Source organism: Oncorhynchus nerka, linkage group LG24 (genome assembly GCF_034236695.1).
Source record: "Oncorhynchus nerka isolate Pitt River linkage group LG24, Oner_Uvic_2.0, whole genome shotgun sequence".
Taxonomy (NCBI): domain Eukaryota; kingdom Metazoa; phylum Chordata; class Actinopteri; order Salmoniformes; family Salmonidae; genus Oncorhynchus; species Oncorhynchus nerka.
This window is the reverse complement of record NC_088419.1, coordinates 42,037,851-42,063,409: the sequence shown is the minus strand read 5'-3', so window position 1 is coordinate 42,063,409 and position 25,559 is coordinate 42,037,851. Positions and strand designations below refer to the sequence as shown.

The window sequence follows — 25,559 nt, the reverse complement described above, 5'->3', positions numbered from 1 at the left end:
AACAAATAGAGCCTCTTACAAGGCATGTCTCAAAATATGTTCATGAGACAGAAACAACAATGCACCCACTAGTGATCAAAAGTTTTTTGGCACTCCAGAGATACGGTACAGTACTATATTCTGTGGGATGGAATTACAGTAGCAGTCGCAATACAGCAAATCTTTCCCACAATGACCCATATTTACCATATGCTGCAGTAAAACATTTCGCAGTATTTTACTGTTGATAATATAAACAATTACCGTATAATTACAGTTTTCCGTGACTGTCTTGTCTGTCTGTCTGTCTGTATGGTCTGTCTGTCTGGTCTGTCTGTCTGTCTGGTCTGTCCGTGCATCCGTGTGTGTCTGTCCGTGCATGCGTGTGTGTCTGTCCGTGCATGCGTGTGTGTCTGTCCGTGCATGCGTGTGTGTCTGTCCGTGCATGCGTGTGTGTCTGTCCGTGCATGCGTGTGTGTCTGTCCGTGCATGCGTGTGTGTCTGTCCGTGCATGCGTGTGTGTCTGTCCGTGCATGCGTGTGTGTCTGTCCGTGCATGCGTGTGTGTCTGTCCGTGCATGCGTGTGTGTCTGTCCGTGCATGCGCGTGTGTCTGTCCGTGCATGCGTGTGTCTGTGTGTGCATGCGTGTGTGTCTGTCCGTGCATGCGTGTGTGTCTGTGTGTGCATGCGTGTGTGTCTGTCCGTGCATGCGTGTGTGTCTGTGTGTGCATGCGTGTGTGTGTGTATGTGAGACAGACAGATGTGTTAGGCTCTGTAAGGGACTTGTAAATAAGTTAGTATTGTGTAAGTAACCTTCGGAACATCTCATAGGAGCAGGAGCCTCTAGCCTGTTTCTGTAGCATGAGGCAGCTTGATGTACAAGTACACTGCCTGGACAGGACGCTAGTCCCATCGCAGGGCCTTTACCACCAATCTTTCTTAGTGTTAAGCAGAGATTGAGTCCAGGGATCGAACTCCTAACCTTAGTGCGGACACTAACCACTAGGCTACTGAGTTGGTATCCATCCATGAATCACAATTTATAGTGACCTTGGTTTACTTGGACAAGAAAATGCATTCTGCTTCGTAGCAGAAACTTCAGTCACGTAATCAAAGCCAACAGGATCAAAGAATGGCAGTAGCCCTATTGCTAAGAGTCTATTCAGTAGGTAATATTTATTTCCAATACATCAGGCAGGTACCTAAAACGGACGGGTGTCATATCACTATCTTGGATGTGTTTTCCCCTCCTCCTGTTCTTCTGATCGAGTCACTAAGAGTCAGAAACTGGTTGAGAGAATGCCATGAGTGTGCAAAGCTGTCATCAAGGCAAAAGGGTGGCCACTTTGAATAACCTCAAATATAAAATATTTGTTTACAACACTTTTTTGGTTACTACATGATTCCATATGTGTCATTTCATAGTTTTGATGTCTTCACTATTATTCTACAAAATAGTAAAAGTAAAGAAAAACCCTGGAATGAGTAGGTGTGTCCAAATCTTTGACTGGTACTGTAGAATGACCAGGTGAATCCAGGTGAAAGCTATGATCCCTTATTGTTAAATCCACTTCAAATCAGTGTAGATGAAGGGGAGGAGACATTTCAAATAATACTTTTCAAGCCTTGACACAATTGAGACATGGATTGTGTAATTGTGCCATTCAGAGGGTGAATGGGCAAGACAAAAGATTCAAGTGCCTTTGAACGGGATGTGTTGGGAAGTGCCAGGTGCACCGGTTTGAGTCAAGAACTGAAACGCTGCTGGATTTTTCACACTCAACAGTTTCCCGTGTGTTTCAAGAATGGTCCACCATCCAAAGGACATCCAGCCATCTTGACACAACTGTGGGAAGCATTGGACACCTTGGAGAGTCCATGCCCCGACGAATTGAGGCTGTTCTGAGGGCAAAAGGGTGGAGGGGTGTGTTGCAACCAAATATTAGGAAGGTGTACCAAATGTACAAGTGTATAAACTTGTAGTAACCATGGCCAAATACCAACCGGGCATGCAGGGCATGTGCCCAGGGGCCCCATTGATTTTTTTAGTCATTCAGATATCATATTAACATTAACATATTAGTCATTGCAGGAAATTACTAAGAAAATGTATCTCCACTTCATGGGAAAAAAATGGCACCGTTTTTCTTTCCGCCCCATGGTAAAATGTGTAGAATTGCAGGAAATGAACTTTAAAACTATACTGAACAAAACTATAAACACAACTTCTGACAATTTCAAAGATTTTACTGAGTTACAGTTCATATAAGGAAATCAGTCAATTAAATGTATTAGGCCCTAATCTACAGATTTCACATGACTGGGCTGTGGAGCCAGGCCCAGCCAATCAGAATGTGTTTTTCTCCACAAAAGGGCTTTATTACAGACCGAAATAATCCATGGCACCCCCCCAGACAATCCTTGAGTTTCCTGTGTGTTTCAAGAAGCCGGATGTGGAGGTCCTGGGCTGGCATGGTTACATGTGGTCTGAGGTTGTGAGGCCCGTTGGACATACTACTAAATTCTCTAAAACAACTTTGGAGGCAGTTTATGGTAGAGAAACTAACATTAAATTATCTGGCAACATCTCTGGTGGACATTCCTGCAGTCAGCATGCCAATTGCACGCTCCCTCAAAACTTGAGACATATGTAGCATTTTGTTGGGTGACAAACCTACACATTTTAAAGTGGCCTTTTTTTGTCCTCAGCACAAGGTGCACCTGTGTAATGAGCATGTTGTTTAAGCAGCTTCTTGATATGTCACACCTGTCAGGTGGATGGATTATATTGGCAAAGGAGAAATATTCACTAATAGGGATGTAAACTAATCTGTGCACATTTGAGAGAAATAAGCTTTTTGTGCATATGGAAAATTTCAGGGATTTTTTTATTTCAGCTCATGAAACATGGGACCAACAATTTACATGTTGCCCTTAAAAAATGTCAGTGTAAATTTTTCTCTCAAAGGTCAAGAGGGAGGCCACTAAAATGTTTTTTTTTTGCACAAGGTGGGGGGCCGCCCAACCAAATGTTGCTTAGGGCCCCCAAAAGGCTGGAGACAGCCCTGGACTCACACACACACACACAAGCCCTGTCACCATCTAATGCTGGACTGTCTACACTGGCCCTCCCAGATTTACCCATAATACAAGCTGCCCTGTAAACCGCAGTCTGTCCATATCTGTGTGTAGGGGGGGGGGGGGGGGGGGGACAGCACACTCCAGACCCTTGCTGCTACTCTGGCATCCTCCGCCAACCATAACACTCATTTGAGACTGTTGAGAGGGCACCTTGAAACAGTCAAGAGAGGACTGGAGACAAAGTGTGTGTGTGTGTGTGAGAGAGAGAGAGAGAGAGAGACGGTATGCCAGTTTAATTGGATGTGGGCGTCAAGTAGGACATGCAAAATCACTGTAGGTCACACACCAATTACTTATTCTCAATCCGCACACACACTACACACACACACACACACACACACACACTAGATGAGAACACACACACACCCTAGATGAGAACACACACACACACTAGATGAGAACACACACATGTACAAAATATTCCCCAAAACCTGCTAGGACCAGATTTCCAGCAAAAGTTGACATTTATAAAAACTGAACTTGAGAATGTCCTTTGTGCGAACACACATTTTCTAGTGGTTGAAGTATTGTATTGCAAGCAGAAATGTAAGAATTTTGTGCAAATGGCAAACAAGATGCAGCTAGGCTGGCACTATTACCATATAACTAAAGGTCATGGATGAAGATAAAAAAATAGATGAAAATAAAATAAAGGTCCAATAAAAATAAATCAGCTGACTGAAGATGGGACGGCTGGGCCTTTGTGTGGTTGAGTCCTTTTCAGTGGTAATACGAACTCTTAACCCTTTAACTGGCAGCTCAACTGGGCAGTTGACAACCAATTTTAAATTAAACAAGAATTTTGTTTGGCATATTTTATCATCTCAACCAATGCCATTGAGTAAAATGATCATGTGGTTTTCATTGTCGGAGTCCTGTATTTAAAAAAAAAAACACATTCAAAGATGGTCGAAAACCAGGAAGTGAACGTTAGCAAAACCGAACCTAAGCACACATTTTCAGCATTGTGTATAAAATGGGAAATTATAAGACTGTAAAATGTTGTTGAGCTCTAAACATTATTTAAGAACGATGAAATTATAAAAAAGTTTATTTCATAATATTAGGAAATATGCTCTACCAGGGGTTTGAGTTGCCCATTAAACAATTTAAAGGCAATGCTACCAATACTAATTGAGTGTATGTAAACTTCTGACCCACTGGGAATGTGATGAAAGAAATAAAAGCTGAAATAAATAATTCTCTACTATTATTCTGACATTTCGCATTCTTAAAACAAAGTGGTGATCCTAACTGACATAAAACAGGGAATTTTTACTAGGATTAAATGTCAGGAATTATGAAAAACTGAGATAAAATGTAGTTGGCTAAGGTGTATGTAAACTTCTGACTTCAACTGTACTTCAAAGTAAAAGATGAACTGTCTGGTCACCTGTGAAATTAACCTGTAGGCTGTAAACCATTTTGCATACAGCAAAACTTGAAATGCATAGTTTATCTATTTACTAGGCTACTATAGGCCCAATTAAGCGGGAGATGCACGTGGTAATTTGTTGTATGGCTACTTTAGGAATATGAACCCATAGACTCCTATGTCCAATTATTTTAGATTCCAAAAATAAAATGTATAGATTTTCGCTCTTCTCACTAAACAGCAAATGGCTGCATCTAGGGCTGTGATGGTTATGGAATGTTGAATAAAGGTAATTGGCCAACCAAATGATTGTGGTCACCGTAATAACCGTAAACAATACTGACTCTTGGGCCTCGCGGATGGCGCAGTGGTCTGGGTTCTGGGGTCGAGCCCAGGCTCTGTCGCAGCCGGCCGCGACCGGGAGGTCCTTGGGGCGACGCACAATTGGCCTAGCGCTGTCCGGGTTAGGGAGGGCTTGGCCGGTAGGGATATCCTTGTCTCATCACGCACCAGCGACTCCTGTGGTGGGCTGAGCGCAGTGCATGCTGACCAGGTCGCTAGGCGTACGGTGTTTCCTCCGACACATTGGTGCGGCTGGCTTCCGGGTTGGATGCGCGCTGTGTTAAGAAGCAGTGCGGCTTGGTTGGGTTGTGTTTCAGAGGACGCATGGCTCTCGACCTTCGTCTCTCCCGAGCCCGTACGGGATTTGTAGCGATGAGTCAAGACAGTAACGATTAACAATTGGATACCACAAAATTGGGGAGAAAAAATATACTGCCATAGAAATACAAAAGCTGTCATCAAGCCAAAGGGTGGCTACTTTGAAGAATCTCAAATATAAAATATATTTGGATTAGTTTAACACTTCTTTGGTTACTACATGATTCCATATGTGTTATTTCATAGTTTTGATGTCCTCACTCTTATTCTACAATTTAGAAAATAGTAAAAAAATAAAATAAAACCTCAGGTGTTTTCAAACATTTGACTGGTGCTGTATGTAAATGAATGTGTTAACTGCTTATATGCTCATAATACCTGTAAAATGACATGTACTGAATAATATTGTGAAACATATTGAAGATAACAGGCAGTCAGTAAATACTGATATGAAAGATGATTCTATTTGCACACACAACAAAAATACCAGAATATTTCTCTAATAGTTAGCTTTGACTAAATAGTATTCCTGTAACTTGGGTCAAACGTTTCGGATAGCCTTCCACAAGTTTCCCACAATAAGTTGGGTAAATTTTGGCCCATTCCTCCTGACAGAGTTGGTCTAACCGAGTCAGGTTTGTAGGCCTCCTTGCTCACACACGCTTTATCAGTTCTGCCCACAATTGTTCTATGGGATTGAGGTCAGGGCTTTGTGATGGCCACTCCAATACCTTGACTTTGTTGCCATTTTGCCACAACTTTGTAAGTATGCTTGGGGTCATTGTCCATTTGGAAGACCCATTTGAGACCAAGCTTTAACTTCCTGACTGATGTCTTGAGATGTTGCTTCAATATATCCACATAGTTTTCCATCCTCATGATGCCATATATTTTCTGAAGACACCAGTCCCTCCTGCAGCAAAGCACCTCCACAACATGATACTGCCACCCCGTGCTTCACGGTTGGGATGGTGTTCTTCGGCTTGCAAGCATCCCCCTTTTCCTCCATACATAACGATGGTCATTATGGCCAAACAGTTCTATTTTTGTTTCATCCGACCAGAAGACATGTTGCTGTGCGATAGGAATGCGACATCACAGCCTATTTAATCGCAGAGCCTTTACCAAGGCAGGAGATTGTGTTTCTATCATCTATTGATAAACTAAATATTGAACAACAATTTGTCTTCAGCATAGAAGTGTGAGCTGCAGCTTAATGTCTCTATCTTTCTTCCTGTCAGTCTGGTCTTTCTCTTCTTTCCTTTTCTACTTTCTTTACAGCCCTGAGATGTTTCTAATGATCTGTAGAATGCTAAGAGGATAGGAGAGAGGGAGGTGGAAAGAGGGGGGAGAGGAGAGAGGGAGGTGGGAAGAGGGGGGAGAGAGGGAGAAGGGAAAAGGGTGGAGAGGAGAGAGGGAGGTGGGAAGAGGGGGGAGAGAGGGAGGTGGAGGAGAGAGACAGAGAAATGATTAGTCTGCTGGTAAAACCTGGAAATCACCCAAAACCAGCTGCTAGTCGTTTATTAGCCTGGTAAAACACAAGCACACACATACACACACCCATTACCTCCCTGTCTCATCTCCACTCACCCTCTCCCCTCCACTAATACTCTCCCCAGGCCGAGGCCTAACCCACCCATCTCAGCCATGCCTATATCTCTGGATGTCGCCTGGAACCCCACGAGGGACGGTGCAGGCCTCCCCAGACATCCCCGTTTTATCATCCCCTCCTACACAAACCTCAGGCCTTCACCCCCCCCCCCCAGGCCCTCCTTGTGAAAGAGGAAGCTGGTGTGTCAGGGATAACTCAGATGATCTGGCTTTAATATAGCCATCAGGTATACTACAACAGCTCAATAATATGTAAGAGAGAGATGAAGGGAGAGGGGTGCGAGAGAGGTAAAAAGATCAACCAAAAGATGGAGAGAAAGAGATGAAGGAAGAGATGAGGAGAGAAAGAAAGATGATTCTTACACTTTTTGGGACGTTCTTCCTCCCTCCCGGCACCGGAGACTAAATCAGAGACGCATATAGCCACCCCACAGAGCTGGCAAAGCACAGCCTAAGGTCAAACACTTACTCACACACTCACACACACACACATCCCTACGGTCACAAACACATCCATACATCCGGGGTAGAGGGGAAATACAGACAGAGAGAGGAGAGGTTGATAATTAGTGAAGGATGAAGGGGCTTTCAGCTGAATTGGCCTTCATACCCATTTATACAGCAGAGAGAGAGAGAAGGAGAGGAGAGAGGAGGGGGAAGAAGGAGAGGAGAGAGGAGGAGGAAGAAGGAGAGGAGAGAGGAGGAGGAAGAAGGAGAGGAGAGAGTAGGGGGAAGAAGGAGAGGAGAGAGGAGGAGGAAGAAGGAAGAAGGAGAGGAGGAGGAAGAAGGAAGAAGGAGAGGAGGAGGAAGAAGGAGAGGAGAGAGGAGGAGGAAGAAGAAGAGAGGAGAGAGGAGGGGGAAGAAGAAGAGAGGAGGAGGAAGGAGAGGAGGAGGAGGAAGAAGGAGAGGAGAGAGGAGGTGGAATAAGGAGAGGAGAGAGGAGGGGGAAGAAGGAGAGGAGAGAGGAGGGGGAAGAAGGAGAGGAGAGAGGAGGGGGAAGAAGGAGAGGAGAGAGGAGGGGGAAGAAGAGGGCAGAAAGAGTGGGCAAAAGGTTAGGGCAAAAGGTAGATGGAGCAAGAATGTGTTTTGGGAGTGGAAGAAAGTAAATAGCGAGGAAGGGGCTGAGTGGGAAAGCAGAGTGTAAAAAGTAGGGGAGAGAGTGGAAAGAAATGGGGGTGGGGGGGGGGATTAGCAGGAAGGCGGTAAGGCAGAGCCTTGACTGCACAGTAGGGGACAGGGTTGTGAAGTTGTTAATCCTGGGGAGTTGAGGATTAGCTCTGTAGGGGGGGACCTCCACAGCAGGGGTCTGGAACTAACTTTACCTCATCACGGAGCTCTGCCGTTGGGCTACAGAGGGCCGCACCCCCCCCCCAGCACCAAGCCGAAACACAGGCACAGGCAAACAGCTCATCAACATGCCACATTAGGAAAAGGAGACAGGGGAAAGAGGCTGGAGGGGTTTGGTTTGCAGTGCAGCAGTTTTTCTCAGTGCCACATGGGTGCTGTCAGCAAAGGAGGGTGTGTGCCCATGCCAGTGTATGAACGGTGTAAGTGTGTGCATGAATGAGTGTTTAAATGGAAGAGTGTGTGTGTGTGTGTGTATCTGTGAGTGTATGTATCATGCATACCTGTATGTGTATGTGTTTGCAGGGCAACAGTGTGTCTAGAGGTGAATGGGAGCTTGTGTGTGTGTGTGTAGAATGGGATAAATAAGTGGGGGCGTATCTCTCACAATGGCTTGACAGCTTTCTCTAGCAGGCAGACAATGGAGCCGATTACTGTCACAACCACTCTATACAGCCAGGCTGAGTAGAGCTTCTATACAACTACACTGAGTGGAGACTGGGCCTTCTATAGAGGAGAGACAGAGGAGACCGGGACAGGCGTGAACAGTCTAACACTCTTTTCCTCAATGGACCATAGGGATCAAACACACACATTCAAGGATGGACGTACACAAGAATGTAAGCACGCACACCACCACACACGTGCACGCACAATGTCCTTTCTCTCGGTCTGACTGGCGGCTGAATGCCCTGAATACCTTTTCCAACCGGTGTGTGTGTGTGTGTGTGTCTAGCTGAATGTGTGAGTATCTCACTGAGTTTGAACACACACTGTAGAGACACGATAAAGATATGGACTATAATGCACTGTCCTCTCTGGAATAGAGTGTGGGTAGAGGATGGAAAAAAATCGGTGCAATTTACATTTAATATGAATTGATACAAAGGTTGATTATTACACAGTGCTCTTTTGTCCAATGCTGGAGACTGGCCTGAAAAGAAACACCTACTGTAGAAGTTTGCAACAACCGTTTTTCTGAGAAGAAAAGTTAGACATTTTTATTGGGACAAGACAGAAGGCCAGAGCGGGGCAAGGTCGACCACTACACAACATACAGCGCATTCGGAAAGTATTCAGACCCCATCCCTTTTTCCACATTTTGCTACATTACATTTTGCTACATTACAGCCTTATTCTAAAATGTTATTCCATCATTAATCTACCCTGCAAAACTAAAATAGTGCCCGTAACAATATTAAAAAGACATCTAAAATTCGCATTTTCCAGAAGTTGAAGTTAGGTTCTGAGTGAAAGATGAAAATACGTATTTCCGTACGTTTTAAATACATCTTTTCCAAGACGCTGAAAAGGCATCTTTTCCGAATGTTGAAAATTTTCTAGACGTTGAAATCAGGCTCATTTTTGGTTCTGAATGAAAGTTAAAATGACAATTTATAGACGTCTATGTTTGGGCCAAGCAACGTTGGTCCAGACCGGACAAAATATTAATTTTATGAATGCCCATCCGTGTGGGAGGCCCACGATTTGTAAAGCAGGCTTTATTAGTATAAGCTACCAAACTTCACGAGGAGTTATGGTGAGCCTATTTGCAATGTGTTAACACTGCGGGAAATATAATTTCTTTCAACATGATCAGCATGTCGAAAAAATTGCCGGATACAAACTTGAAACAGTGAAACTCCTGGACAACAGTTGTGATGGTCCTTTCCATATTGTCCATTTTCCTTTGACCTGTCCTGTTTTTAGGGGGGCTCCCGAGTGGCGCAGCGGCATCTTGGTGCTCGCGGCGTTACCACAGACCCTGGTTCGATGCCAGGTGTGGAAAGCTCTTTGAGACCTACTCAAGGATGTGAATACTTATGAAATTAGATATTTTGGTGCGAAAAAAAATCTACAAACATGCGTTCACTTCGTCATTATGGGATATTGTGTGTAGATGGGTAAAACAAATCTACTTAATCCATTTTGAATTCAGGCTGTAACAACAATGTGGAATAAGTCAAGGGGTATGAATATGAAATGTTGTGAAAAGATACATTTAACATTTACCTCTGTGAAAGGCCAAGAAAGTTTAACACACACACACACACGGAGAAAGTGAAATTCACCTCATCAGAACGGAATTGAAACTCACTGGGAAGCACAGCAATGGAACAACAAAAAAAACACAACAAAAAAACATTCCAACACTTTACAGGGAAGAGACATTTCTAATGCAGCCTAGTAACAAAACCATCTCCACTTCTTTACCAGTCCCTCAGGGATGTTGTTCTCTATAGAACACCTGATTCACCTCATCAAAAGCAATGACGATCAGTTGACAAGTTGAATCAGTTGTCGTTGTGGTGGAATCGAACGAACATGTGCAATGACTGGACTGGTGGTCCCGGAGGATGAGATTGGAAAACCCTGTACTAGAGTCTAGACTTAAGAGAACACTTGTTAGGCTTGTTAAACTACACACCATATCACTGTATTAGGTAGCCTAGTGGTTAGAGCATTGGGCTAGTAACCGGAAGGTTGCTGGATCGAATCCCCGCGCTGACAAGGTAAAAATCTGCCTTTTAACCCGCTGTTCCCCGGGCGCCAAAGACGTCGATTAAGGCAGCCTCCCGCACCTCTCTGTTTCAGAAGAGTTGGCTTAAATACAGAAGACACATTTCAGTTGAATACATTCAGTTGGACAACTGACTAGGTACCTATTAAGTACATGTTGCTATCTAATAATCTTCATTCAATATAAACTGGCAATGGAACGTGCCAGTCTGCCTGTACATTGTGCTCCATTAATAAAACAAAACCCATCTGGGATTGACAAGTCATTGAATCATGATTATTCAAACGCAGCAATAAGGTTGCCTAGCAGTTCAACGTGCTGGTGCACTACATAGTGCTGTTGTAACTCACAATCAGGTATCTAAGGTTGTACTGCGTGCTGAATACTTTGTCATCCATCTTATAGGGACCTGCCTTGACTAGGTGAAAAATAAGGTCGGACCCTAAACACTCCCAGAGAATGTATTTTGGTTTTCTCAAGATTATTATCTGTTGCAAACACCTTGTCAACTTCTTCTTAGGTCTTCGGCTCCTACTGACTAGCGTCATTCCTAGTCTATTGAGAGGGGTGTGTAGAATACATTTATTTGATTTATTTTACTAGGCAAGTCAGTTAAGAACAAATTCTTATTTTCAATGACGGCCTAGGAACAGTGGGTTAACTGCCTGTTCAGGGGCAGAACGGCAGATTTGTACCTTATCAGCTCGGAGATTTGAACTTGCAACCTTTCGATTACTAGTCTAACGCTCTAACCACTAGGCTACATATGATGTGAGTGACGCAGATACAGTAGACTGTTGCTGTGGTTTCCTGCTGAGCTGGTATAAAAAAAGGGCAGCGGCCCTGAGACAGACTGATTGAGGACATAATGAACGTAGGAGAATTTCACGGTTAGGAGCCGTGAAACCAAGAGCAAGATGGACGCCCGGGCTACAAATTAGGATGCAGGGCGGGTGGAGGCGCCGAGGTTGGGTGCTAAGGTCTTGACTGACAAATGAGATGGGTAGAGACACACACACGCATGCATGGACACACATACACACTCACACTCACACTGGGAGACAGGCCTGTAAACAAACCTCAATCAGGCATGCCAATCAGTGTCTGAGTGGAGCAAATCAACTCTGGCTGCAGAGCATCAGGGCAGAGGCCCAGTTAGTCTGCTGCTAGGGCTGCTAGGGCTGCTAGGGCTGGTAGGGCTGGTAGAGCATACAGCATACTAAACCAGCCACTCACACGCACCACTATATAAAATCACACAACACTACATCAAACAGATAGACAGATACAGTAGGTAGGCAAGACAGACCACTGACGACAACTCGACCAAACTGCGCAAAACGCCATCCTACACAATAATGCTGGGAAGAACCAAAATATGGTCAATGGATGGAGAGCTGACCACTGTTGGGGTCAATTCCACAAAGTAAACCAAATTCCAATTCCACATTTTCTTAAATTGAAAAGTGTTGAACATAATTGGAATTGGGATTTCAGTTTACTTCCTGAATGGGCTGGAATTGAAATGGAATTGACCCCAACCCTGGAGCTGTTTGCAAAATGCACTGGACTGTACTTTGCAAGCGCAGCGTGTGGCAGTTTCTATCCATTTTAATGACGGATGGCCACCAACAGACAGACCTACTCTACCACCATATGTTCATATGCTAGATAGCAAATGAGAGACCGGCTGTGAGACGGCAGTGAGAAGTCTTTAGAGAGCAACGGTTCAAGTCCTGTCATGTTTTGATGAGAAATCCATATGCTTAGCTGGCCCAGCCATACTGGAAGGAAATGACTATAAATGGCTTAACGACACCGGATGTGTAAATTGCTGAGTTTGTGTGTGTATGTGACGCTGGGAGTATAAATATCCTTCAGACAAGGAGCTCTCGGCTACCTGGGGAGCAATTACAACCGGTAAGCCACGCAGCATGGACACACACACACACACACACACTTCAACCACTCAGATAAGACAAGACACAGCACTGAAGTAACTTTTCGTATGTTCCTCAACCCTGCGACATTATGCACAGATTGAGTCTCCTGCTGTTTAGGAAAGTCCATTAGTAGTTCACTCCACTCTGTTCACTGTTCAACCCCTTACTCTTAGTTGACTCTCCACCTCTGCCTTCTCCATTCATCCCCGGTAACGAAGCAACAGATCTTTTTGACTGTTTCAGGCTGACTGACAATTGTTGATAATTGAGACTGGCTGAGGGTTTCTGAGCATCATCATTAAAACACGCATGCACACCGCAGCTTTGTTCGGCGGCAAATGCCTAGACGCACTGCTAGGTCTGCAATAATCTCGCCCACCAACCGGCTCTCGCTCCGTCGAAACGTCTGGTTTCAGAGTGCCTCAGAACGGCCCGAAACAACCGGCGGTTTTAATTGACTGGTCTCTCAGTCCATCAGCATTTACAGAAACCCTTAGATCCTCCCCCTAAGTGTGCTGCACCCAGGGGGGCAATTATGTTTTTTTGTGTGTTTGTGTGCAACAAAGAGAAGTAGGTTAGCTTGTCCATCGTGGATATTCCATGAGTCTATCTACTCTATCTTTCTCTAAATAATCTGCCATTTCTCGCCAATTCACAGCTGCCTTTTGTAGTATCTTCGAAGAAGAGTTTGAGTTTTTCGCAAACTGCCAGTGGCAAGTCATCCCCCACAGAGATGGGTCTAACAATCTCCTCCAGTGCCTTACAGTAGTTGGGTCTAACAATCTCCTCCAGTGCCTTACAGTAGTTGGGTCTAACAATCTCCTCCAGTACCTTACAGTAGTTGGGTCTAACAATCTCCTCCAGTACCTTACAGTAGTTGGGTCTAACAATCTCCTCCAGTACCTTACAGTAGTTGGGTCTAACAATCTCCTCCAGTACCTTACAGTAGTTGTAGCATTCCGCATCATTGCCATTGGGGCGAAAAAGACTGCGCTTGTACTTTTTAATGGGATTAGTGTCCTGCACAACCACAACATACATTATCAAACTGCCATTGACTGCATGTCTTTTCTTTTTCTATCTGAAAACATAAATGTACAGTGTTACAGGATGGCTAACAGAGTTACGCTAGCTACCAATTAGCATGAACGGCTGTATGTTCCTTCTACCTCGGGTTCTGGGGGATTATTACTCCGCGGTGCAACATAAACACTTTTCCGCCACGATTTGGAGCAACGTCTCATAGTGGTGTGATTCGCTCAGAATTTGAATTGAATTATCATGTCACTCAGTAAATCCACACTCCCTAAGTCCCAAACAGTCCCACACTGTTACCAGGCTCTACGTGCCAGCAACTCTAGCCTGGGGACAATGTTAGGTCTGCAATTACGAGCTGCGACTCGAGGCAGAGGAATCAAACGTGTTTCCATTACAGAGCTCAGTATTCCAGCCAGACACAGTCTTAATGACACAGCATGGCAGCGTTATGGGGACATATCAAATTAGATGAATCCATTTGAGAGACTGCTGTTACACGGAGAGAGAACAGCTTCAGTGTGTGTGTGTCTGTGTGGTATCTCTTGTGTGTGTGTGTGTGTGTGTATTCTGCCACATTGAGAGAGAGAGGGGCTTGGGAGAGCCACTCCATTCTGTAATGAGCAGCGGTGGCCTGTTGTAATACGTTCTGTTATGTTCTTTTGATTGCTCAGTTTAATCTTCCCAGCCCGGCTGAGAGCAGCAAAAGATGAAGACATTTTACCCCAGTTGTGTGTGTGTGAGTGTGAGACTGTGTTGAGAGCAGCTGAAGATGAAGCCATTTTACCACTGCCTTTCATATTGCCTCAGAGGTTTCCAGTCTCATTGTTAGACTGCCGTGAAAGGAGGAGTTTATTTCCCATCATAAATGGATTTTTACCACTAATAATTGAGTTTGACGTTAACCGTCCTTCAAGTTGAACGTTTTTCTACAGCTCCAGACAGTTGCACACACAGGGACATACATACAATACCCATCCTTCTGCCCAAGGACATCAATACATAAGGAGCTCGATTGAAAAAGTAAAAGTCGATGTGACCTCGTAACATATAAGACACTAAAATAACTTCAGTATAAGTATAGCCTACATTAAATGTCCTACTTAAATAGAATAGTACTTTAGTCAGTGTCACAGTGGATATTCGTCTTCTCGCTCTGCTCCCAGCCCAGAGCACTTTACAAACGTGGCTCGTTAGCATAGCATAGCTACCTGTGCTGCTACACGAGCAGCATTACAAGCTTAAGCCACTTAATCAGTCGTTTCCACTCCACAGGCACATATAGTAGCATATACTGTACAAGTGTTCAAGTGTGTCAGTGTCTCTTACCGCTCTACATGGTTCAGGTTTCCTGACACGCCCAGTCCTCCAATGGTATAGAGTTTCCCGTCGTACACCAGACTGTTGTGTCTGCAGCGAGGCACCGTCATACGAGACACCAGGTTCCAATTGTCCAATAGAGACATGTAGCACCACACATCAGTTACCGTCATACCAGACTCTGTCCCACCTTAAAACACACACAGAAGACACAAGTCAGCTACAGTCACATCAGACTCTGGCAAACAATTCAATATACATGAAACAAAATGTTAAAAATACTAAGTTGAAGATCGTTTTTACTGGTTTCCAATGAGTAATTATTGAATCGTTGTAAGCTGGGGGCAAATGTAACAAGGTACCACCAAGTGGGGGATGGTATCTTGGTGGTACCTTGTTACATTTGCCCCCAGCTTACAACGATTCCGGAATTACTTATTGACCCCTTATTTTTACAAGCATTACCTACATTATGTGGACACCTGCTCATCGAACATCTCGTTCTAAAGTCATGGGCATTAATATGGAGTTGGTCCCTCCTGCTGCTTTAACAGCCTCCACTCCTCTGGGAAGGCTTTCCACTAGATGTTGGAACATTGCTGCAGGGGCTTGCTTCCATTCAGCCACAAGAGCATTAGGGATGTTAGTCACTGATATTAGGCGATTAGGCCTGGCTAGCAGTCGGCGTTCCAATTCATCCCCATAGGTGGTCGATGGGGTTGAGGTCAGGGCTCTGTGCAGGCCAGTTAAGTTCTTCCACAACGATCTTGACAAACAATTTCTGTATGGACCTCGCTTTGTGGACGGGGGCATTGTCATGATGAAACAGGAAAGGGCCGTCCCCGAACTGTTGCCACAAAGTTGGAAGCACAGAATCGTCTAGAATTTCATTGGACGCTGTAGCCTTTACTGGAACTAAAGGGCCTAGCCTGAACCATGACAAGCAGCCCTAGACCATTATTCCTCCTCCGCCAAACGTTACAGTAGGGACTATGCATTCGGCAGGTAGCGTTCTCCTGGCATCCACCAAACCCAGATTTGACCGTCGGATTGTCAGATGGTGAAGTGTGATTCATCACTCCAGAGAATTCGTTTCCACTGCTCCAGAGTCCGATGGCGGTGAGCTTTACGACACTACAGCTGACGCTTGGCATTGCGCATAGTGATCTTAGGCCTGTGTGCGGCTGCTCGGCCATGGAAACCCATTTCATTTAACTCCCGACGAACAGATCTTGTGCTGACGCTGCTTCCAGAGGCAGTTTGGAACTCGGTAGTGACTGTTGCAAGCGAGGACAGACAAATTTACCACCGTACGCACTTCAGCAGGTCCTGTGAGCTTGTGTGGCCTACCTCCTTTGTTGTACCTAGACGTTTCCACTTCACAATAACAGCACTTACAGTTGACCGGGGCAGCTCTAGCCGGGCAGAAATTTGGACGAACTGACTTGTTGGAAAGGTGGCCTGCGATGACGGTACCACGTTGAAAGTCACTGAGCTCTTCAGTACGGACCATTCTACTGCCAATGTTTGCCTATGTAGTGTAGCTTGGTTTGAAAGCAGCAAACAGAGTGGACATTTCATTCATTCTCTGCAGGGACACGCACAGTCCTCAGCCATGGTTAGTACTACTGTACACTGCTGATTTCCCCACTGACTGCCTGCCTCCCCACAGACACACACATTGGCCAGGTCCACCGGCCCAACACACATTTACATTTATATGAAATGAGGTAGAGGGGAACATGCAGCAGGACGAATCGTAGTAGTGCCGTTTCAGGGTCCAATGTCAAGGTCTAACTCTGTGTAGGAGTGTGGAAGAGAGAACAGATGGACCTCTGGAGGAACACAGATCTAAAATAATAGGAAGAATATCAACGTTGACATTATGTGAGAGTGTGTGTGTGTTTGTGTGCCCATGCGTGCGTGCGTTTTCTGCAATCCCCATCATTAGCCTACCTGACAGGTAGATGTTGTCCCCTGCTGAGATGACGCTGAATAACTCTCGGTCGTAGAAGGGCAGGCTGGCCAGTGGGTGCCACTTACTGTTCTGAGGGTTAAAACACGTCACCGCTGTCAGAGACCGCTGGTTCATACCGATGGCCTGGCGACCACCGATTAACACTATCACCTCCGCCACACCTAGAGGTAGTGAGGGGGAGGGGGAGGGAGAAGAGAGGAGTGAGGTGTGGGAGAGGGGAGGGAAAGAAGGGGGATGGATGGATGGGAGGAGGGACGAGACAAAGGTAAACTGTGTTTGAGGTACCATACGGTGAGTAGATTTATTTTGTGAGCGAGTTTCTGTTAAGATAGACTCAACTGCTGGGTCCTCTAAGTTGGAAGTTCATGTGCAAAAACATGCGCTACTTATAGGATAGTTAGGTTCAAGGAATGTTTGTGACAAACAATTAGTCCCATTTGTGTTGGGAAAAATGGAGAGAAATGTCCTTACATGAGAGCTCAGAGGCACATTGTTTCTCAAATGGGTTATGGTTGCCTGAATAGCTCAGGCTTCTCACGTAAACCGGGTGGACACGACACGTCTTTCAAAATCCTAACATCGCTTGAGCCGCTCACATTAAACGACCATCTTTCCTGTTGTTTTCTGTTGTCTGTGTTGCCAACGTAGTGGTGCGCACTCTAAACGATGTGGCACAGACACACTACAAGATTCTTCACTTTGTCGGGAAAACGTCATCATACAAAATAAAACACATCAACATTTTATTAAAAAATGTTTTAAACAAAAAAACAGACTTCTTTAATCACAGTCCACTCCACAATTACATCCCTTCACAGCCTCAGGGGCCTGTGATGGGCCTACATTCACCGACAGGATTTCTTGCGCTGCCTTGGCTGTGAAATCACAAAGACCACAAAAAATGTCAGCACCATTCACAATGATTCCAATTTTAGACTTTAGACATCTTCTTCGCTTGTTCTGTACAGTTTACGACCATTGCAATAAATAATACAAAGTCCACCTTTTTAACATGTAGCATTTCACTATCCCTCAGTTGATGAGAAACCTTCACTGGTCGTGGTGGCTCTACTACCATTGTTTCTTCCCCGCCACTCATTCCTTCCAATTCTCTCACCGCCTCCAGACAGGAGACAAGATGGACACCCCTTACTCTCATTCTCCTTCACCCTAACAGGTCACTCCAGGAATTCAGGCGCATGTTCACCTCCACAGTTGCAGCGTTTCCCTTCATCTGGCCTACAATCTTATTCCCATCTGCACCCACTTGACACAAATCTTTGACATTTTATGACACTGAAGGGTCTTGTGCACAAAAGCTCTTACAGGGTATCTCATGAATCCTAACTTTATATGAGACGGGAGAGACTCTACATCAAAGAACAGTAGCATGGGTGAAGTGAACTTGTTTTCTCCGTCCACTCAATCAATGTCTTCAGTTATATGTCCCACCACAGAAATAACCCATAGGTGATAGGTGCCCTGCTACGAAAATCCCTGCAGGAAAAAGTCCACTCTGATATTTTAAAACACACACACTTGGCAGACACACACAAAAATTGTGTGACTCTCACCGACTCCACACTTTCTTCCAACACATTCCAGATTTTCCTGGAGACTATAAACGGATTTCCCAAGTAGCATTGATCCATAACCCTGACTCCGACTGAAAACGAGTCTAGTGGTTTCCTATTTGATAACACAGCTTTTACTTCTCATTTCCCTCTTTCTTCGCCAAAGTAACCCACTCATTCTCACTTTCTGTACTACTCGACTCACTGGCAGTTTCAAACAAAACCTCAGTTTCCGCCATCTTCCGTTCCCATACCATGCTACCCCTCGCGATGTGATACGATGTAATGTAGTAGCTACGAGCTGTGGCTCATAGCAGCCCCATGAACGTTTAGTCAGATGTTCACGCTTGCCACACGGAGTTCAAATATCTAGCCAACATTTTGAATTGTGAACTTCAGAGCTGTACCGATTTGACACTTTGGCATTGGTTGAAGGCAAGTACAAACGCATTCTGGTAGTAGTCATCGCTCCTGTTCAAGAATCTACACATTCTGGGTGATGCAAAACAATGTCATCTCACTGGCTTCTAATCTGGCGAGCTCTCATTGGCTATTACTGACCACCGTTCTCAAAAGTTGTCGTTGCACATCTCCCACTACAAGAGCATTGCCGATTTTGTGTCGATAAAATCAAACCTGTTTGAAAATATTGGGACGTCTGGGACAGCTTGGTAGCCCTTAGATTGCGTCTTTGACCCGCTCACATTAAACGAGTGTCGGTCATGGCCGCGCACCCCGAGTCAGCAACGACACGGGGAGTTTGTCAACGATCTCAATAACTTGTCTGGGACAGCTACATCCTGGCCAGAATCGTGTAGTGTAAACCTGGCATAAGAGAGGATTTTGGAAGGATGCACGTGAGGCTTGCCTCTCTTTCTCCCTCTATTCATTTCCACAGATAACACCCCTATCTCCATCCTTCTCTCTCCTTCTCCCCCCACACACTCTCTCTTTCTCTCTCCATTACCACAAATAACACCTCTCTCTCTCTCTACACTTATTTATCCAGCTTGCTTTCTCTCCCTCCTCTCTGGTCTCCTCTCTTCTCCGTTCCCATAGATAGCACTCTCTCGGTGCTAGCGAAACTCACAGCATGCCCTCAATCCTTTACTAAATCAATATGCTAAATCAATGTGTGGGTATTCAACAACAGCAGCACTACCAACGCAGCATTTGAATTCTGGGTCTCATCTCAAGGAGTGGGAATTCAGTGCGGCACATCCATTAACCTGTGTGTGTGTGTGTGTGTGTGTGTGTGTGTGTGTGTCTTTGTGTATTTTGATCAGTGAGATATCTGTGAGTATAACTATTATCTTCATGTTCAGTGCTCAACCATGTGTTCAGCACACTACCAGCATCTCATCTCATCTCATCTCCACACACACACACACACACACACACACACACACACACACACACACACACACACACACACACACACAACTGTCGGCAGACTATGTCGTTTGTGTGTGTGTGGGTGTGCGTGTCTTGTCATACGGCTGTACAAAAACACCACGTGTTTCTCCAGGCCTCTTAGCCCTCGACAGCAGGTAGACAAGGAGAGAGGAGAGGAGATGAGAGAGACCGAGAGTGCAAGGGGAGAGAGAGCGGGAGAGCCAGAGAGAAGGAGAGAGATACATTCCTCAGAAATTCCATAGCTAAGATTCTAACCACTGGCTCATTTTCCTGGATCAATACTCCAAACCTTCTCCTCTCCTCCCTTGTTCCCCTGACAACCTCTGTCCACCGCTCCTTTACCATCTTTCCCTCCATGTCATCTTTTTCTTTTTTTTTTCTTCTAAAGCTGCTCTCTCTTTCCTTCTTTTTCTCGTTACCCATCTTTCTCCAGGGCTGTGAGAGCACCAAGTGCTTTTGGTTTAGATTTTTTTTCTTAAAGAAAGGTGGAAAGAGGAGGAAAAGGATAAAGCGACACAGGAGGCTTTAGTGGGACGAGGAGAAGTAAATGCTGGCTCAGACACAGGCCTATCATGTATCATATATCAATGACATACCCGCTTACACTGGGATAGGACGGCTGGGGAAAAAATGCACTGCTTCTTCTTTCAAGGGTTACGAGAGCAGTTGAACTGCAAATGGGCCACGAATGTCCGAGAGCTTTACCAAATAATATGAATGTGTGTTGCAATTGTAACTACAAAAAAAAAAAGATATGGTCGAAAGAACCCTGACTGATTATTAAAGCGGGGAAACAGCGACAACATCTTGTAGGAGGATGAGATGGGAGGAGTGTAAAAATAGATTTAATGCTGAGTGTAGTTCTGAGGTATTCAGAGTGGCAACAGCACACCCACAAGGTACTATTTGCAGGCATACTGTACATCCAGCTGATATAGTGCTTTTACAGTATTGCTGAATGGGTGATTCTCAGTCCTGAGGTAAATGCCAACCATGTACATCTACAGTACATGGACTATATGAAACATACTGTACGCATTGAGTGAACATGTGTTTAGATCATACATTCAGCTGATGGTGCAGTTCTCTGCTCTGAGGTAAATGCCAACCATCTTGACACAATGGGACACGCATCATGTATTGGTTGAACATATGTGTTTATGTTATAATATGTTAGAATTTACCACATTATAACAACCTAAAGGTTCATGCATACACCGGGGACAGGGGGATAATTGCCAAGACAAGCAACTCTCGTTTTAGTTTTTGCCAGTGAACATGACATCTGGCCGGGTAGCCTCTTGACCCCTGCTCCCCGAGGTCAAACTGAGAGACGCTTCTCAGCTCGTTAGGGAGGTGGAAAAAAAAATCTCTTGCCCTCCATCTATCCACGTGTGGCTAAAACGACTTACCGAGAGTTGTGAGACAGTGCACTCTCCTTGACAACAGATCCGCACAGGGGCGTTTCAGCTGCTGAAACGACATTTGGGGGAGAAGGGCGGATGGAGTGAGGGATGGAAAGATAGAGGGATAACTGAGATGCTGACAGCCTATGGTTTATTTCCCGTGTCGTGACCATGAGAGGAAAGGGAGAGGCAGGGGGCGGGAACTCTGAGAGGTGAGCTGCCCACCTGCTGAGCATACAGTAGCATCGGGCAGAACACGCACACAACCACGCACACCGCTCGTCTCTCTACTCCCAACTACGGTTGAAAAGCCACCTGTAATTGACCAAAGTTATCGGTAATCTATGGCATTCTGTCATATTAAACACCAATGGTATTCACCAAGTTTAGGATTTATATTTAGGATCATGTTTTACAGCTTTGTCATTCTGTGTATGTTAAAATCATAGTTGTTTTAATGTTACATATGATAAGGCCACACAGAAGGCCAGAGATAATTACAGACATCGGTGATAATCAGTAAAATTACATATGTTCCTTGAAAATTACCCAAATTCTTTGCAACCCTGCTCCAGACCCCCAGAGTCCGGTCACAAGCTCTGTCAGACGGTTACTGTGTAGCAAATTAACGGTGCCAAAAGCCCTGGTCTGCATATGTACAATGCATTCTGAAAGTTTTCAGACCCCTTTCCTGTTTATCCTGTTTCCATTGATTATTCTTGAGATGTTTCTACAACGTGATTGGAGTCCACCTGTGGTAAATTCAATTGATTGGACATGATTTGGAAAGGCACACACCTGTCTATAGAAGGTCCCACAGTTGACAGTGCATGTCAGAGCAAGCCATGATATCAAAGGCATTGTTTGTAGAGCTCCGAGACAGGATTGTGTCGAGGCACAGATCTGGGGAAGGGTACCAAAAAATGTCTGCAGCATTGAAGGTCCCCAAAAACACAGTGGCCTCCATCATTCTTAAATGAAAGAAGTTTGGAACCACCAAGACTCTTCATATAGCTGGCCACCTGGGCAAACTGAGCAATCTGAGGAGAAGGGCCTTGGTCAGGGAGGTGACCAAGAACCCAATGGGAGAACCTTCCACTTGGAGTTGGCCAAAAGGCACCGAAAGGACTCTCAGTCCATGAGAAACACGATTCTGAGAGCTCTGGAGCAGGTTTTCATCAAGGATCTCTCTGTACCTTTGCTCAGTTCATCTTTCCCTCGATCCTGAGGAGTGTCCTAGTCCATGCCGCTGAAAAACATCCCCACATCATGATGCTGCCAGCATGATGCTTCCCCATAGGGATGGTGCCAGGTTTCCTCCAAACGTGACGCTTGGCATTCAGGCCAAAGAGTTCAATCTTGGTTTCATCAGACCAGAGAATCTTGTTTCTCAAGGTCTGAGAGTCCTTTAATTGCCTTTCGGCAAAGTCTTAGCGGGCTGTCATGTGCCTTTTACTGAAGAGTGGCTTCTGACTGACCACTCTACCATAAAGGCCTGATTGGTGAAGTGCTGCAGAGATGGTTGTCCTTCTGGAAGGTTCTCCCATCTCCACACAGGAACTCTGGAGCTCTGTCAGAGTGACCATCGGGTTCACCTCCCTGACCAAGGCCCCTCCCCCCCCCATTGGTCAGTTTGGCCGGGCGGCCAGCTCTAGGTAGATTGTTGGTGGTTTGAATACTTTCCAAATGCACTGTAAGTATATTTTAGCAATTACATTTACTTTTGATACTTAAGTATATTTAAAACAAAATACTTTTGGACTTTTACTCTAGATGTAATTTTACTGGGTGACTTTCACTTTAACTTGAGTCATATTCTATTAAGGTACATTATCTTTACTCAAGTATGACAATTGGTACTTTTCCCACCACTACACACACACACACACCACCCTTCTCGGTCTCTCCTTGTTCTCCTCCCTGCCCCATGCTGTGCCCCTGCCATCTCCTCTTTTCCCCTTCGGCTAAACCCTTCTAAGGCCTGCTTCCTCTGTTTTTTTTAAATTTTTTATCTCCTCTTATCTCTTCCCCTATTTACTCCACAGTTCAACCTTGCTCTCTCTATCCATTCTCTGTATATCTCACCTTGATCTCTCCCATTGCCCCGTCCTCTTCCTTTCTGACCCTCTTTCTTTCCCATCAATCTCTCTCATATCAATTCAATTTAAGGGCTTTATTGGCATGAGAAACACATGTTAACATTGGCAAAGCAAGCGAAGTAGATACTAAACAAAAGTGAAATAAACAATATCAAGTTACATTAAACATTACACTCACAAAAGTTCCAAAAGAATAAAAGACATTTCAAATGTCATATTATGTGCAAATAGTTAAAGTACAAAAGGGAAAATAAATAAACATAGATATGGGTTGTATTTACAATGGTGTTTGTTATTCACTGGTTGCCCTTTACTTATGGCAACAGGTCACAAATCTTGCTGTTGTGATTGCACACTGTGGTTTATCAAAATTGGGTTTGTTTTCAAATTCTTTGTGGATCTGTGTAATCTGAGGGAAATATGTGTCTCTAATATGGTCATACATTTGGCAGGTTAGGAAGTGCAGCTCAGTTTCCACCTCATTTTGTGGGCAGTGGGCACATAGCCTGTCTTCTCTTGAGAGCCAGGTCTGCCTACGGTGGCCTTTCTCAATAGCAAGGCTATGCTCACTGAGTCTGTACATAGCCAAAGCTTTCCTCCAGTTTTGGTCAGTCACAGTGGTCAGGTATTCTGCCACCTGTGTACTCTGTGTGTTAAGGCCAAATAGCATTCTAGTTTGCTCTGTTTTTTTGTTAATTCTTTCCAGTGTGTCAAGTAATATGCTTTTTGTTTTCTCATGATTTGGTTAATTTGAGTCTAATTGTGCTGCTGTCCTGCGGATCTGTGGGGTCTGGCACTAAGCCACACACTCCCTTTTTATCTCAGCCCTCTCAATCCTTCTCCTCCTCCTTTCTCCTAACCGTATGCTCTCTCTCCCAGGGAGGTCATTTGGTATGGTAAGGATCAGGAGGCTAGGGGCCTCAGATACAGTGTATGTGTGTGTGTGTGCGTGTGTGGCCCCTGCTGTGAGGGTATTCTGGCAAAGAATCAGGGAGTGTGTTTGAGTGTATGTAAGTGTGTGCACTATGGGTATTCTCAGGATGTGTGTGTGTGTGTATTTGTGGCCTGCTGTGAGGGGACTCTAGCCAGCCCCTGAAAGACACAATGCGACAAGGACTCAGCACTAGCAGGTGATCTGCCAAAGCAAACACACACACACACTAAATGTGACCATTTAACCTACCTAAGACTTTACAGCAGCTTCAACCTCATACAATATTCATCCAGCCTGGTTATGTGAAAATCATTGCATGTGTGGATTTGGTGTTAGTGTGTGTGTGTTCTGTACACTGCATAATCTAGCTCTTGGAAGAAACTGAGCCAAATCAGCCAGCCAGTACTTGGTCCTCTGGTCAGTGGTCAGAAAGCTATGTCGTCATGCAGACAGCCAGGGGGTTGAAATTCACTCCCCATATTTAGGCCAGCGGTCAGAGGACATACTAGCTACAGTAACATTTCAAATGTATGATATGAAAATGATGTATTTGTTCAAACGTAAACCAAACTCACCAATAAGACCCAGAAACATCAATGTCTCCACCTTTATGTTCTATTCTAGGCTCTCCCCCATCTTTCCACATGGCAAGAGATGAGATATGATTATGATATGCTGAAGGCATTTCCGAAGCGTCGGCATAGTGTGTGTCTCTCAGCCATTCTCAAGCGGTGGGGACCGTGCCCGCTTTCCTTTTCAGACCGTAGCACAGAGTAATATCACGCTACATTGGATCTTTAAAACAAACCAGCCTGAATAATCAGTCAAACTAGAAGCTGGACACTAGCGCGCACACACATAAATACCCATGCATATGCTCGCAACTAACCAAAATAACAAACCCTATAATTGGCTTCCAAATTCACACAAGTCCTATCTCCCAAATGAATGGCTGGAGAGGACGTGGTGCTTCAGACGATAAGCCGACAGACAGAACCGAATAGTATGAAATACCATCTTATGATCTCTGTGCTCCCGTGTAGGAGTCTAGTGTGAATGGGTTGTGTGCGTATGTGTGTGTGTGTGTGTGTGTGTGTGTATGTGTGCGTGCGTGTAGTTCTCATTTCCATCTCAGTGGTGCCTCTGTCTCTTCAGTCTCTTCCCCAGAGGGCTGAGGGGGACAAGAAGTGTGAATACGATGATGATGTCACCACTCCAAATGT

At 44.9% G+C, this 25,559-nt stretch overlaps 1 protein-coding gene across 1 annotated transcript in view; it reads right to left on the bottom strand.

Annotated features, from left to right (window-relative positions):
* The window catches only part of LOC115108006 (kelch-like protein 29), a 333,260-nt gene that overhangs the window by 28,709 nt on the left and 278,992 nt on the right, over positions 1–25,559 (bottom strand). Inside the window, 2 exon segments of the mRNA XM_029631860.2 lie at positions 14,939–15,119; positions 16,886–17,068. Of these exon segments, the coding sequence (XP_029487720.2) occupies positions 14,939–15,119; positions 16,886–17,068 (364 nt within the window).